This window comes from Phyllobates terribilis, unplaced genomic scaffold (assembly GCF_046119375.1).
Source record: "Phyllobates terribilis strain yellow unplaced genomic scaffold, ASM4611937v1 Scaffold_9__5_contigs__length_417890890, whole genome shotgun sequence".
In the NCBI taxonomy this organism is placed as follows: domain Eukaryota; kingdom Metazoa; phylum Chordata; class Amphibia; order Anura; family Dendrobatidae; genus Phyllobates; species Phyllobates terribilis.
In genome coordinates, this window is record NW_027362769.1 from 81258812 (window position 1) to 81276089 (window position 17278).

A 17278-nucleotide genomic window follows, 5' to 3' on the forward strand; every position below is an offset into this window, starting at 1 on the left:
TGTTTGTGGACTGGCTCCATGCTGTCCCTGGCCACATTCACTTGACAACATGTTTGTGGTTAGTTGGTCCTTCCCAGTGAGTGCACTGGGGAGGACACGGGTAATGTTGTGGAACCCGTGCTTGTGGAAGGTGGAGACGACACCGGGAGAAATAGTGGTGGCTGGGGACCGAGTATGGACACCCGGCCGCCGCCGGCATGAGGTTGTGAAAAGCTGCCTCCTCCACGAGCCTAAACAGCCACATTCCAAGTGCAAGCAGCTTTATAGGACTTCCTGGGAGAAATGACAGCTGGAGTAGTTACGGTTTCCCAAAAGTCAGTCCTTTCACCAAGCTAAAAAATATGGCTGTGGTGAAATACAACTCACCGAAAAGCTGTGGACTGGCTCCATACTGTCCCTGGCCACATTCTCTTGTTCACGTGTTTGTGCTTAGGCGGTCCTTCCCAGTAAATAAACTGGGGAGGGCACGGGTAATGTTGCAGGATCCATGCTTGTGGAAGGCGGAGATGACATCGGGACAAGGATCACTTATGATGAGCACACTTTTAGGCAGTGACCTGGGAATCAGAGATGCTTTCAGGGGTCTTCCCCATGCTGTTCCCATGTCTTTTCAGCACTGTATGCATGTGTCTGATGATGTGTCACACACCACATGGCCAGATAAGGTTGTAAAATGTTAAAATGACATTTCCCAGTGAATGCATTTGTCTTGGTTGAAAGCAATGCAAAAATGCATCAAAAACGCTACGTGTGTACATAGCCCAAGGTGTGGAGGAGCATTTTTGCTTTTGTATATTTATTTTGCCTTATATACAAGTCATTACCCTGGAAAGCATGTTCCTTAACATATTTCCCAGGAAAATCCATTTTGGTTTTGTTTTTATATGTTTTATTGTGAGTCCGTAAAAGTGACGTTATTCCTCTGACAATGTTGTTGACAGCAGTGACCTGGAAGTCAGAAATGCTTCCAGGGGTCTTCCCCATGCTTTTCCCATGTCATTTGAGCACTGTTCCCATCGACTTGGCCAATTTTTGGCCCTCTGCAGACCTCCGGGGGAGACGCCAGAAAAATGCTTGAGTTTCCCATAGACTCACATTGGGCTCGTTGCTCGGGTCGAGCACCCAAGTATTCCAATTTGATCAACCCGAGCAACGACTACCCGAGCAATTTAGTGCTCGCTCATCACTAACTATTATATCTTGTGCTCACCAGTGCCATAAGCAGAAAAGAGACAGACTGAAATTAGACCCCACAGTTCATTTTCTCTGCAGATTTTACTTGAAATAAGTTACTAAATTTGTGTTTTGCTATTTGGATATTTTACATATTTTACCCATTGCATTGCAGGAAGGAAAAACAATGATAAAATAGACATTTTATAGACATTTTTTAATAATAATATAGACATTTTTCTGCTATTTATGAATGGGGTTTTCACTTTTTTTCTGTAAATCGTAGTGAATTTTGGAGCAGAATCCACAATGAAAATGTAAAACTAAAATGACATACATTTTTTAATGATTTAGTCCATTTAATAACTAAAGCAGAATTTGTCAGCATCTAATCTGCGTAAGTGCACATTCTCTGCATTTGCTGAATACAGTAGATTGATTGATTGAATAAAATATGCATTTTTTTGGACTTTGCCTGATAAATTATGTCACATTCTTCTTTTATAGTATCACAGATATACCTGCCAAAGTTCAACTGTCTATTCCAGAAATGATTGGATTTACTCAGTCAAGTTATATGTTTCAGCAATTGAAAGAAAAAGACGCAAAAAGAGCAGAGCAGTTTATAATACATATTACTAAAAGGTACAATATAAATACATGATTTCTTATCATCATTTTGGTTATTACATTTCATAGATTTTTTTTAGTACTTGTCTCATGTTTTTCTGCTGGGGGGCACTGCTCCCCCGTCACTTGGTTTCCTGCTAGCAAGGGAGCGTCATGCTCGTGATGATTGACAGTTCTGACTAGCTGTATGGTTTGAGCTGCTGGCCCGAGCTGCGGTCTCTCTGATGTTGCTAGCAGAGGCCAGAGGAAATGAAGCTGGCCAGATCCAATGATTCATCCAGCTTCAAACCATATTTTTTAGCTGAAAAGCAAACAGCTTACAAGAGCGCTCTCTATGAAATCAGCCATTGCAAAGGCGTTCAGTAACCTAGAAAATAAACTGTAAACTGCAAAATTAAAAATTGCTTTGGTTTTGAGAATAGAGAGGATTTATTTTAATAATAAGTAAATTGCAAAGAAGCTTGTTTTTACAATTTTACCCATTTACAAACATAAAATAGCCCCTTTAATATAAACTATCAGCCTGTAAGTTCTTTGTGCAGAAAGAATAAAAAATACAAAAGTCCTGGATAACCCCTTTAATGGAGAATTAATGGGCAATAGGCCACGAATATGAGAATGATGGGTGTCGAACACCTGGCACCTTTTCAGCTGATATCTGCTCCAACAACAGATGAATCTATGCAATGTGCAATACCGGTCCCCATATAACGTTCCATACAGGATACTTGCCCCCATTTAATTCTCTATAGAGGATACTGGCCCCCTTATAATGCTCCATACAGAATACTGGTTCCCACATAGTGCCCCATGCAGGATGTCACCTCTCCCCCCATATAATGCCCCATGCAGGATGTCACCTCTCCCCCCCATATAATGCCCCATGCAGGATGTCACCTCTCCCCCCCATAAAATGCCCCAAGCAGTATGTCACCTCTCCCCCTATATAATGCCCCATGTAGGATGTCACCCCCCCCATATAATGCCCCATGCAGGATGTCACCTCCTGCATGAGGCATTATATGGGAGGGGGGTGACATCCTGCATGGGGCATTATATGGGGGGAGAGAGGTGACATCCTGAATGTGCATGGGGCATTATGTGGGGGAGGTGAAATCCTGCATGGGGCATTATATGGGGGGAGAGAGATGACATCCTGCATAGGGCATTATATGGTGGGAGAGGTCACATCCTACATGGGGCATTATATGGGGGGAGAGGTGACACCCTGCATGGGGCATTATATGGGGGGAGAGGTGACATCATGCACGGGGCATTATATGGGAGGTGATATCCTGCATTAGGCATTATATGGGGAGGAGAGGTGAAATCCTGCATGGGGCCTTATATGGGGGGGTGACATCCTGCATGGGTCATTATATGGATGGGGAGAGGTGACATCCTGCATGGGGCATTATATGGGGAGGAGAGGTGACATCCTGCAGGGGCATTATATGGGGGGGTGACAGCCTGCATGGGGCATTATATATGGACCAGTATCTTGTATGGAGCGTTATATGAGGACCAGTATCCTGTATGGAGCGTTATATGGGGACCAGTATTCTGCATGGAGCAATATATTGGGCCCATAATACTGTATGGAGGACTATATTGTCCTGTCTGCACTGTGCATTGAGATAATTTGCCGGTTTCTGAGCTATTGTAGAATTTACAATAGATATCACTCATGTAATGTAAAAAGTGAAATCTTCGGCATTGTACTATATGTATATATCTCTGCGGTATCTGTGCATCATGAATCGTGGTATGTGTTAAAGGGGCCCACTGAGACTCTTTCGCCTAGGGCCCACAAAAACCTGGAGCCGGCCCTGCCTCCATACATATAAAAAAAATTATCAAATACTCACCTCACATCTCACCTGCTGCCGCTGCTGCGGACCCCTCACAAGCGCCGGCATCTGTGCTGCCTATGACGGCTCAGGAGAGAGCGCGGTGTAAAGACGTCACAGCGCCCTCTGACCTGAGACGTCACAGTGCAGCCGCCGCGAAAGAGACCGGAGCTGCTGCGGAGGCACGGGGAGAGGTAAGTATTGTGTTGTGGTCCTGAGCAAGCGGGGGCGTGCACTGGCAGCGGCACCGCACCGCTCAAGCGTCCCATAGCGCGGCAGTGTGCCCGACGGTGAGTGGGTCCCCCTGTCTGCTCAGGGCCCCGGAATTTGACTGGCTGATGCCTGCCCTGTTATAGAGCATTAGGCCAGTTATTTATATTTGTAAGCTTTACTCACAAGTCTTCATAGTCTCCTACCCTAGTGCTTATGTATGCACACAATGTTACCTGGAGGTCAATAGTAGTTTGTAATATATTTTAATCTTCTGTACTTGTACTATTTATCCTATTCAACACCATGGTGGTTTCTTTTCTTCCCATTTTTATACTATATTTTTATTATTATTCAAAAACAATGATGAGATAAATTAGTATATACCTTTATTATCCGAATTGTATTTTGACTTGCGGTTTTTAAAGACTTAGGCACATCGTACTCCAGTGAGTCCATTTATTAAGACTGGTGTATGCAACGCCAGTTTTAATAAATTGGCCCCCAACTTACAAAAAAAAAGGAAAATTAGGGATGTTATGTTAAGAAGGGGAATTTAGCCATTTGTGATGGGCACCATCATACTTAGGAATCACTCACCCCCTTAAAACCCCGGCATGTGCTCATGTACATGTGCCAAATCATTTATAAAGATGCTTTTTGTAATGATTTACAGCATATCACAGTCTGAAGTTTACTAAACACACATGTCCTTGTAAAGTATTTTCCACATTTCTATGTTGTTGCTGAATTTACCTTATCATTACAGATTCCGAGACATACTAGGAGAAGAAACTGATTCTGTCCGAATGAACATTCATATGAAACACTACTGTGTCCTTGCTTGCAAGAATTAACATGAAGACCTGTTAAATCCACTAGAATTCTTGTCCGCCTCCTCTCCGAAGAGGCTATTTTCATATTTCACTACCCAAGTAATTCTGAGATTGTTATTTTCTTGAAACATGGTACAGTAGGGTATTGGTACAGTAGATATATTTAGCATTTATTTGTTTGAAAATTAAACATTTTCTGTAGAATATAATTTTTTTAAACTGTTAATGAATCTGTCCTTCAAACAGTGATACCAAGTAAAAAGTAAATAATTACTCTTTTTTAACTTAATTTTGAAATAATTTTTATGCAAATATGCAACAATCACGCCCGAGATATGTGCCTGCGAGAAACACTTTCTAATTCAATCACATATGCTGTATCCTCCTGTAGAACCCTACTGGACTGGACACACGGATACATATACTTCCAGCATATAGTACTTTAATAGAAATTGCTAAAATGACTAATAAGTTGGCAGGTCTATATAGAGGAGATCAAGGCAATAAGAACCGAACGATTTAAATGAAATCTATCACCAGGTTTTCACCACCTAATCTGGAACGCTCGCTCCACCTGCAACAAACTTTCCTACATCCATGATGTTTTCACTACTAACAAACTCTCCTTCCACAGCATCACCGAAATCTGGCTCACCCCCTCAGACACTGCCTCCCCAGCGGCACTTTCGTACGATGGATTCCATCTTTCTCATACCCCTCATTCCAATGGCAAGCATGGTGGAGGAGTAGGTTTTCCCCTGTCAGGCAACTGCTTCTTCACCCATATCCCACTGCCACCCTCCATTACTCTCCCCTCTTTTGAAGTGCACTGTGTGTGCATCTACTCCCCCTCCAACCTCCAACTGGCCGTCGTTTACCGCCCCCCAGGACCAGCCACCACCTTCTTTGACCACTTCACCACCTGGCTGCTTCATTTTCTTTCCGCTGTCATCCCCACTATCATCAAGGGTGACGTCAACATCCCCATTGACACCTCCCACTCATCTGTCTCCAAGCTTCTATCCCTCACTTCCTCCTTCAGCCTTGCTCAATGGTCTTCTGCCCCCACTCACAAAGATGGCCACACACTGGACCTCATCTTCACCTTCCTCTGTTCCCTATCTAACCTCTCTAGCTCACCTCTCCCTCTTTCTGACCACAACCTACTCACATTCTCTTCCCTCTCCTCTCCAGGTGCACATGCCCCACTCCACAAACTTGCACACCCTCACAGAAATCTCAAGCACCTTGACCTACACTCACTCTCTGAATCCCTTCTCCCTCTCACAGGCATAAGTTCATTGCAGGATGCAAATGCTGCTGCCACTTTATATAACACCACAACAGCTGCAGCTCTCAATTCGTTCGCCCCCCTCACACATACCACAACTCGCCCACTCAACAGGCAACCCTGTCACACCAACCTGACTAAAAAAGTGCTACGGGCCTCAAGGGTTGCTGAGCGGAAATGGAAAAGGTCCCACTCCAATGAGCACTTCATCACATTCAAACAGTTCTCACTACCTTCAAGTCCACACTTATTGCAGCAAAACAAACATACTTCTCATCTCTAATATCTTCGCTGTCACACAACCCTAAATAGCTATTCAAAACTTTCAATTCTCTCCTCCATCCCCCCGCGCCTCCTCCCTCTCCTCTCATCTCAGCCGAAGACTTTGTCTCATTCTTCAAGTTGAAGATTGACACCATCAGACAAAGCTTTTGCTTAAAGTTACCACAATCCCTCCTCATAACTACTCAACCATCTTCCTCCAAATCCAGGTTCTCCACCATTATGGATGATCAACTCTCCTCTAGAGATGAGCGGTGTTCGACTCGAACTGTTCACCAATCTCAAATTCGAGCTGTTTTGGGAGGTGTTCGAGCCGTTCGGCGAACACGAACGATTTGAAAAAAATTCAGCTGTTCGAGGTTATGTTCGATAACTGTTCGTGCACCAAAATCATAACTGGATTTTTTCTCAGTAATGCTTAAAATTAATGTTAATACGCAGTTTGAGTGTACAGCGGGGCGGGGGGAGGGGCAGGGGATGGATCTCTGCAGGAATAATGAAGATCTCCATTTTTTTTCTCTTTCCCGCATTTACAGTGGGGAGGTGCAGTCTGTCAGCCTATCAGCAGCGCACACACGGAGCGAACTGCTTTTTTTCACACAAGCAAGGGCATGTGTCATTGGCAGTGTACATCACATGTCCTTGCCCTACAAGACCCAGCCATTTTCCCCGTCGCCACCATTTTCTCACTGCTGCAGCTGCGGGTTAGACGGCACCATTGTTGCTGTGTGCGCTATACTTTGTTAATTTCAAGCCAATTTTCGCACAAATCTACAGATAGCTTGGGAGTAGGGAAGAGTTGTGATTGCAGTCCTTTTAAGGACTAGGTTACATCATTTCATACGACTTTTATCAGGCAGGCCTGTGCTCTAAAATAGATAGGTTGGGAGTAAAGACTAATTGTAATTGCAGTCTTTTTCAGGGCTAGGTTACACCAGTTCCTATCACTTTTTGCCAGGCAGGTCTGTGCCAGTGCTGTGCAAGTTTTTTTCACAGCATTTGGGTAAATCTTGCAAAGCAAATCCTTTTTGGCCTATTGCAGAGTGTGTTAGTCAGTGGAGTAGCCTATCTCTGTTGCAAGCTACACGACCTGTGTATAGAATACAAATTTTTTTACTGCACCTAGTGAAGTAAAACCTTTTGGGCATAGCAACATTCTATTAGTCCATCTATACTAACCTCCACCAGGGTGCAAATTAAAAATATTTTTTTTATGCATCTAGCTCTGAAAAAATATTTCAACTTCTAGCAGTGTGTGGGACTTGGTCTATTAGTCCATCTATACTGACCTCCATCAGGTTGCAAATTCAATATAATTTTTTTCTGCATCTAGCTCTGAAAAAATATTTCAGCTTCTAGCAGTGTGTGGGACTAGGTCTATTAGTCCATCTATACTGACCTCCATCAGGTTGCAAATTCAATATAATTTTTTTCTGCATCTAGCTCTGAAAAAATATTTAGGCTTCTAGCAGTGTGTGGGACTTGGTCTATTAGTCCATCTATACTGACCTCCATCAGGTTGCAAATTCAATATAATTTTTTTCTGCATCTAGCTCTGAAAAAATATTTAGGCTTCTAGCAGTGTGTGGGACTTGGTCTACTAGTCCATCTATACTGACCTCCATCAGGTTGCAAATTCAATATAATTTTTTTCTGCATCTAGCTCTGAACAAATATTTAGGCTTCTAGCAGTGTGTGGGACTTGTTCTATTAGTCCATCTATACTAACCTCCACAAGGTTGCAAATTCAAAATATTTTTTTTCTGCATCTAGCTCTGAAAAAATATTTAGGCTTCTAGCAGTGTGTGGGACTTGGTCTATTAGTCCATCTATACTGACCTCCATCAGGTTGCAAATTCAATATAATTTTTTTCTGCATCTAGCTCTCAAAAAATATTTAGGCTTCTAGCAGTGTGTGGGACTTGGTCTATTAGTCCATCTATACTGACCTCCATCAGGTTGCAAATTCAATATAATTTTTTTCTGCATCTAGCTCTGAAAAAATATTTTAGCTTCTAGCAGTGTGTGGGACTTGGTCTATTAGTCCATCTATACTGACCTCCATCAGGTTGCAAATGCAATATAAATTTTTTCTGAATCTAGCTCTGAAAAAATATTTAGGCTTCTAGCTAGCATTGTGTGGGACTTGGTCTATTTGTCCATCTATACTGACCTCCATCAGGTTGCAAATTCAATATAATTTTTTTCTGCATCTAGCTCTCAAAAAATATTTAGGCTTCTAGCAGTGTGTGGGACTTGGTCTATTAGTCCATCTATACTGACCTCCATCAGGTTGCAAATTCAATATAATATTTTTCTGCATCTTGCTCTGAAAAAATATTTCAGCTTCTAGCAGTGTGTGGGACTTGGTCTATTAGTCCATCTATACTGACCTCCATCAGGTTGCAAATTCAATATAATTTTTTTCTCCATCTAGCTCTGAAAAAATATTTAGGCTTCTAGCAGTGTGTGGGACTTGGTCTATTAGTCCATCTATACTGACCTCCATCAGGTTGCAAATTCAATATAATTTTTTTCTGCATCTAGCTCTGAAAAAATATTTAGGCTTCTAGCAGTGTGTGGGACTTGTATTAGTCCATCTATACTGACCTCCTCCAGGTTGCAAATTAAAAAAAAAAAATTTCTGCATCGAGCTCTGAAAAAATATTTAGGCTTCTAGCAGTGTGCGGGACTTGGTCTATTAGTCCATCTATACTGACCTCCATCAGGTTGCAAATTCAATATAATTTTTTTCTGCATCTAGCTCTGAAAAAATATTTAGGCTTCTAGCTGTGTGTGGGACTTGGTCTATTAGTCCATCTATACTGACCTCCATCAGGTTGCAAATTCAATATAATTTTTTTCTGCATCTAGCTCTGAAAAAATATGTCAGCTTCTAGCAGTGTGTGGGACTTGGTCTATTAGTCCATCTATACTGACCTCCATCAGGTTGCAAATTCAATATAATTTTTTTCTGCATCTAGCTCTGAAAAAATATTTAGGCTTCTAGCAGTGTGTGGGACTAGATCTATTAGTCCATCTATACTGACCTCCATCAGGTTGCAAATTAAATATAATTTTTTTCTGCATCTAGCTCTGAAAAAATATTCAGGCTTCTAGCAGTGTGTGGGACTTGGTCTATTAGTCCATCTATACTGACCTCCATCAGGTTGCAAATTCAATATAATTTTTTTCTGCATCTAGCTCTGAAAAAATATTTCAGCTTCTAGCAGTGTGTGGGAATTGGTCTATTAGTCCATCTATACTGACCTCCATCAGGTTGAAAATTCAATATAATTTTTTTCTCCATCTAACTCTGAAAAAATATTTAGGCTTCTAGCAGTGTGTGGGACTTGGTCTATTAGTCCATCTATACTGACCTCCATCAGGTTGCAAATTCAATATAATTTTTTTATGCATCTAGCTCTGAAAAAATATTTAGGCTTCTAGCAGTGTGTGGGACTTGTTCTATTAGTCCATCTATACTGACCTCCTCCAGGTTGCAAATTAAAAAAAAAAATTTTCTGCATCGAGCTCTGAAAAAATATTTAGGCTTCTAGCAGTGTGTGGGACTTGGTCTATTAGTCCATCTATACTGACCTCCATCAGGTTGCAAATTCAATATAATTTTTTTCTGCATCTAGCTCTGAAAAAATATTTAGGCTTCTAGCAGTGTGTGGGACTTGGTCTATTAGTCCATCTATACTGACCTCCATCAGGTTGCAAATTCAATATAATATTTTTCTGCATCTTGCTCTGAAAAAATATTTCAGCTTCTAGCAGTGTGTGGGACTTGGTCTATTAGTCCATCTATACTGACCTCCATCAGGTTGCAAATTCAATATAATTTTTTTCTCCATCTAGCTCTGAAAAAATATTTAGGCTTCTAGCAGTGTGTGGGACTTGGTCTATTAGTCCATCTATACTGACCTCCATCAGGTTGCAAATTCAATATAATTTTTTTCTGCATCTAGCTCTGAAAAAATATTTAGGCTTCTAGCAGTGTGTGTGACTTGGTCTATTAGTCCATCTATACTGACCTCCATCAGGTTGCAAATTCAATATAATTTTTTTCTGCATCTAGCTCTGAAAAAATATTTAGGCTTCTAGCAGTGTGTGGGACTTGGTCTATTAGTCCATCTATACTGACCTCCATCAGGTTGCAAATTCAATATAATTTTTTTCTGCATCTAGCTCTGAAAAAATATTTCAGCTTCTAGCAGTGTGTGGGACTTGGTCTATTAGTCCATCTATACTGACCTCCATCAGGTTGCAAATTCAATATAATTTTTTTCTGCATTTAGCTCTGAAAACATATTTAGGCTTCTAGCAGTGTGTGGGACTTGGTCTATTAGTCCATCTATAATGACCTCCATCAGGTTGCAAATTCAATATAATTTTTTTCTGCATCTAGCTCTGAAAAAATATTTAGGCTTCTAGCAGTGTGTGGGACTTGGTCTATTAGTCCATCTATACTGACCTCCATCAGGTTGCAAATTCAATATAATTTTTTTCTGCATCTAGCTCTGAAAAAATATTTAGGCTTCTAGCAGTGTGTGGTACTTGGTCTATTAGTCCATCTATACTGACCTCCATCAGGTTGCAAATTCAATATAATTTTTTTCTGCATCTAGCTCTGAAAAATATGTCAGCTTCTAGCAGTGTGTGGGACTTGTTCTACTAGTCCATCTATACTAACCTCCACCAGGTTGCAAATTAAAAATATTTTTTTTCTGCATCTAGCTCTAAAAAAATATTTAGGCTTATAGCAGTGTGTGGGACTTGGTATATTAGTCCATCTATATTGACCTCCATCAGGTTGCTAATTCAATATTTTTTTCTGCATCTAGCTCTGAAAAATTAGTTCAGCTTCTAGCAGTGTGTGGGACTTGGTCTATTAGTCCATCTATACTGACCTCCAACAGGTTGCAAATTCAATATAATTTTTTTCTGCATCTAGCTGTGAAAAAATATTTAGGCTTCTAGCAGTGTGTGGGACTTGGTCTATTAGTCCATCTATACTGACCTCCATCAGGTTGCAAATTCAATATAATTTTTTTCTGCATCTAGCTCTGAAAAAATATTTAGGCTTCTAGCAGTGTGTGGCACTTGTTCTATTAGTCCATCTATACTGACCTCCATCAGGTTGCAAATTCAATATAATTTTTTTCGGCATCTAACCCAGCCAATCCTTTTGGCCTAATACCACAGTTTGGCCACTCAGCTCTGCTCGGATCCCATCCATTGTTATTTGTGCAAACAACTCCAGAGTTGTGAATTAGTTAACCACCAAAATGAGTGGAAAAATGCCTGCTGCTGGTGGAAAGGGGAATAGGCGTGTTGGGAAGGGGAAAAAAGGTTGTGTCCGTGGAGTAGGTGTTAAAGTAACAGTAATGACGCGCCCCCTGGGCCAGTGTTGTTTGGGGGATACCCGGAGCCGGATCAGATGGGGGTTGTAGTCTCCGAGTGGCGGTGACCCGGTCCGTGCCCAGGGTGTCAAGCTCAGTGTGTGGCAGTCCTACAGATGTTACTGGATGTTCTTTAGTGTCGACTACGCCACCCGTTGATTTGCGGTCACTACGGCCGCCGCTGCAGCAGGGTTCGCTGAGGCTGGTGGTGTGTGTGCAGCTCAGGTAGTATAACCCCCAACGGGAGGGGTATAGCCTCAGGGGGTCAGTTGTAGAGGGTGGTGGTTGTGGTGGTGCAGTGAGAGTGGTAATAAGACTCCGAGTCGGGCTGTGCAGTTCAGGGTTTTACTTACTGCTTTTGTGTTGGTCACTCCGGCCTTGAGTGACCACCCGAGCCGTGCTGCGTCCACCAGGTCCTGGACTCGGCCAACCCCCAGGTGATTCTGGAGCGTGGTCCTGAGCTCCCTTTCTGACTTGTCCTTCTCTCTGGCCTTCCCCACCAGGGATCCACCTATGTCCGGCTCCCTCGGGCCTCTTGTTGGTAAAACCCTTGTGTCTGGGTTCCCTGACCCTATTCTTGGTGTGCCTTCCGGGTGGATTTAGTGGGTGGTCGTGGCAGATCCTGCCCACGACCTCCGGTCTCTGGCTAAGGATTAGGGCCCTCCACCAGCTTGGGATCCGGTACCCTTGTGCCAACTCTTCACCCTCTGGTCTAATTTTGGGTTCTTGGAGTTCCCTCTTTTCCCCCTCTGGGTCCTTCTTTCTCCTCTCTCTCTCTCTTGGCCTTGGAGCTGGCTGAGCTGCTCTGCTTCTCTGACTCAACTCTGACAGACTGACCAAACCTCTACAAAAGACCCTGTTCTAAGATGGTTCCCACCTTATATACTCCCTCTATGTGTGAGCTCAGGTGACCAGCACCCAATGAGCTCCTAGCATTACCCAGACTGCTCCCCCTATCTGCCCCTACACTACTGGGATGTTCCACCCCCCCTCCCACTCCAGCCAGGGACAGACACTGTCGTACCTGCACATTTCTCTAGTGGGAGTACCATTGGTCTGTCCCCCGGAAATGGGATGTGTGTAGTGCATGCAGCCTACTGAGCTCAGTTCCACACTCCATCCTTACCCGGGAGTGGAATATCACACCTCTGGCTGAGGTGCAATACCCCTGTAGCAGCCGAATCCTCAGGGTGCTACAGTAACATCTGCAGAAGAAAGACCATCTTCCAGCCAAACTAAAATGTCTACTAATTTTAGCGGACAATGTGATAAGATCCCTTTCTTACGGCCGCGCCAATCGCTACAAATTCCAGATGAGGCACAAAAACTGCAGGTGCTTCAACGGATATCAATTGCTCCTTTAAGTGGGCTCTCCTCCACCTCAATTTCAACATCACAAATACTCCAGTCCTCAGAGGTGTCACCCCAATCGCACTTGCTTCCTCACAGCTCCCAAATCTCCAGCTGCCCGTCTGAGTATGGGGTAGAACAGATGGTTGAGTCTGCAGAGCTGTTTACTCATACTATAACCTGGGAATCAGAGGTCGGCTCCAGAGCTTCTGTGAATCCAGACGAGGAAATGATCTGCACTGATGCCCAGAATCTTTATGAGTCGGATCCAGGACCAGACCCAGAAGGTTCTGACCATAATGTAGACCCTTTTTCCCAAACTGTAACTCCTGTTGGTGGAGACAATGAGGAAGACGATGATGAGACTCAAATACCTGATTGGAGCGACAACTTTAGTTTTTTGTCAGGGCAGGAAGAGGTTTGCTCTGAGGACGACGGGTGTGATAACACACAGGGTGATGATGATAAGGTTGGAGATCCCACTTACTGTCAACCCACAGTCAGCCAAGAGATGAGGTGAGCAGAGGAGGTGGAGGAGGATGCTAGTGACGACGAGGTCAGGTTGCACATTCCTGGACAGAGACGTAGTACTGGAAGCACGTCAACAACTGCATCCTCAAACACAACTCTGCATCTGACCACAAGTTGTGGTGGCTCTTCAGGTCCCATGGGTGCTAAGCCTTGCATAGCCTGGGCATTTTTTCAGATCGATAAAGATGACCCAACTCGTGTTATCTGTAACATTTGTCAGCAAAAGCTAAGTAGAGGCCAAAAAATACATAGTTTGAGTACTTTATGCATGAACCGGCACATGGACATGAAGCATAAGTTGCAGTGGGAAGCTCACTGTGCTACAAAGCGGCCTAGCCGGCCAGGCCAACCACCGTCTGCCACATCTTGTGCATCCGCGGCCTCTTCATCCTCTGTGACTGGGGGGACAGCAGTCACACCTGTTTTGGGACGCAGACCTGCCACCTCTTTACCCGCAACAGCCAGCATGATTGGCAGGTCATCATTTTCTTTGGAGGTGGTAACACCAGCTGGAGTTGAGCGCTCTCCGACATCGAGAGCACCACCTTTGGATCAAGGCAACCTAACATGTCCGCCTGCATCTTCCTCACAGACCTGCAGTTTGCCGGGGACACACTTCTCAAGCCCGTCTAAGCACAACAGGAAGCCCTCGGTCCCTCAGATGTGGACAAGTAAAAGACCATTTCCTCCTAGCCATGAGAAAGCTAAGAGGTTGAATTTCACCATCTGCAAGCTCTTGGCTACAGAAATGTTTCCTTTCCACCTGGTGGACACAGAGGATTTTTGAGACCTTTTGTCCGTCGCAGTGCCCCAGTACCAGATGCCCAGTCGGCACTACTTCTCAAAGAAAGGTGTGCCTGCGTTCCACCAGCATGTCTCACACAACATCACCATTTCTTTGAGAAACTCTGTGTGTGACAGGGTGCATTTCACCACAGACACTTGGACGAGTAGGCATGGACAGGGGCGTTATATGTCGCTGACTGGGCACTGGGTAACTATGGTGACAGCAGGACAAGGGGCTGCTGTCCAAGTCTTGCCGTCCCCACGAGTTGTGCGTCAATCCTCTTTATCTCAAAGTTCCTCCACTGCTTCTGCCTCCTCAACTCCTCTCGGTCCTCCACCTGCACCCAAAACCTGTCTGGTCATGCCACAAGCTTTCTAACTGCGCAGAAGGGATCCTGCACATCTCCTTACTATGCTGGCAGTAGGGCTCAACGTCATCAGGCGGTTTTTACTTTGAAATGTCTAGGAAATGTGAATCACACAGCTGAGGTGTTGTGGTCAGCTCTGGAGAACCAGTTTCATGAATGGTTGTCTCCACTGGAGCTGAAACCAGGGAAGGCCGTGTGCGACAATGCTGCAAACCTGGGTGCGGCCCTTCGCCGGGGCAATGTCACACACGTGCCTTGTATGGCTCACGTGTTGAACCTGGTTGTCCAGCAATTTTTAGCCCACTATCCCGGACTAGATGGCCTTCTGCAGAGGGCACGGTCGCTGTGTGCTCACTTCCGCCGTTCGCATCCCGCAGCTCAGCGACTTACATCTCTACAGAAGTCGTTGGGCCTGCCACTTCACCGGCTAAAATGCGATGTGCCTACCCGGTGGAATTCAACTCTGCACATGTTGCAGCGACTGTGGCAGCACCGACAAGCCCTGGTGCAATACGTTCTGTCTTATAGCCTGGGCAAACGAGATCCAGAGGTGGAGCAAATCACGCTGGAGGAGTGGTCTCAGATCAGGGACCTATACACCCTTCTGCACAGTTTTGAAATGGCGACGAAGATGTTTAGTGCTGACGATGCCATTATCAGCATGACTATTCCGGTGATTTACATGCTGGAGCACATGTTAAACAGAATTCGGAGTCAGGTGGTGGCACAAGAGGAGGTGGAGGAAGTAGAGGAGGAGGAGTTGTATGCGGAAGGGCTAACATCTGCAAGGTCCAGACGGTCGGCAGCACCAAGGCGGCAGGCATGTGAGGGTGGGGGAGATGGTTTTACCAGGGCGCATGGTAGCAGCCAAACTAGTGAGGAAGGTGCAGGAGCCCAGGAAGAAGTGGAGGACGAACTGATGGAAGATTCATCAGATGAGGGAGACCTGGATCACATTTCTGTTGTGCGAGGTTGGGGGGAGAGGACAGAGGAAGGAAGCATGATTGTTACCTCGCCACCAACACAACAGGGACTTGGTGCTCCTGGATGCGCAAGACACATGAGTGCCTTCTTGCTGCACTACCTGCAACATGACCCTCGAATTGTGAGAATTAGAAATAATCCTGACTACTGGGTTGCCACACTGTTAGATCCCCGGTACAAAAGTAAATTTGCAGAAATTATTCCTGCCATATAAAGGGATGCACACATGCAGGAGTATCAGCAGAGACTGTTGCAGAATCTTACATGTGCTTTTCCACAAAACACCAGTGGTGCACGTAGTGAATCTCACAGTTCCAACTTGCCAACCGTGGGACTGTCGAGTGTTCAGCACTCAAACCGTAACATCAATTTTGCGGAATCATTTCACCACCTTTTTAGCCCATCCTTTGCAAGGCCACAGGAGACAAGAAGTCTGACACATAGTCAACGCCTAGAGACGATGGTACAGGAGTATCTCCAAGTAAGCATTGAAGCCATGACTGTGTCACTAGACCCTTGCTCTTTTTGGGCTTCCAATCTGGATAAATGGCCGGAGCTCGCCACTTACGCCTTGGAGATCTTGTCATGCCCCGCAACGTGTGTTCAGCGCTGCTGGTGGTGTGCTGACAGATAAGCGCACGCAGCTCTCCACTGATAATGTAGACAGACTCACGTTCATAAAGATGAACAAATCATGGATCCGAAACGACTTTTCTACCCCTGTGTCATCCTGGGGAGAGTAAAAGCTTGATGATTTGTTAAAATCACCTCACCAACAATTTTAAGCTTTAAAATTACTAATCATTTTTATCTGTATCTTGGCTGGAAAATAATTTGGGCTTTGTAGCAGTGTGCAGTACTGATTCTATTAGGCCATCTATACTAAGCTCCACCAGATTTAAAATTAATAATAATTTTTAGCTGCATCTAGCCCGGACAATAATTTTGGGGCTCCTAGATGCGCAAGACACATGAGTGCCTTCTTGCTGCACTACCTGCAACATGACCCTCAGATTGTCAGAATTCAAAGTAATCCTGACTACTGGGTTGCCACACTCTTAGATCCCCCACACTCTTCGATCAACCTTTTCATTTTAATTAAGACGAAAAAAATGGTCATTTTTGAAATTATAAGCATTAGCAGGTTATTAGAAACTGAAATCAAACAGTTTTCAACTCAAAACTTTATTCTAGGTGATGCTACATTTGCACATAGAACCCGTTGTTCGAAAGGAGCTTCTGAACTGTCTCGTCCATTGAATTTGTCAGGTTTTGGATGGTTTCTGCTTAAATTGTTTTGCATGAGGACAGAATACCCTCCCAGAGCTGTTGCTTAGATGTGAACTGCCTCCCGCCATCATAGACACTCCTTTTGATGATGCTCCAGAGGTTCTCAATGGGGTTGAGGTCAGGGGAGCATGCGGGTCACACCATAAGTTTGTCCCCTTTTATGCCCATATCAGCCAGAGATGCAGATGTGTTATGTGCAGCATGAGACGGTGCATTATCATGCATGAAAATGATCTTGCTGTGGAATACACGGTTCTTCTTCTTGAACCATGGCAGGAAGTGCTGTTTG

The 17278-nt window shown here is 44.2% G+C and overlaps 1 protein-coding gene across 3 annotated transcripts in view; it reads left to right on the plus strand.

Annotated features, from left to right (window-relative positions):
- Window positions 1–4888, plus strand: part of LOC141160833 (uncharacterized) — a 65427-nt gene extending 60539 nt beyond the window's left edge. For 2 of the 3 annotated variants that reach the window (XM_073645624.1, XM_073645623.1), the window contains 2 exons: window positions 1681–1818; window positions 4633–4888. In XM_073645624.1, the coding sequence (XP_073501725.1) occupies window positions 1681–1818; window positions 4633–4720 (226 nt within the window). In that variant the 3' untranslated portion in view covers window positions 4721–4888. The remainder of the gene's footprint in view (window positions 1–1680; window positions 1819–4632) is intronic. The other variant, XM_073645622.1, reaches the window with a different exon arrangement.
- Window positions 4889–17278: the final 12390 nt, after the last annotated feature.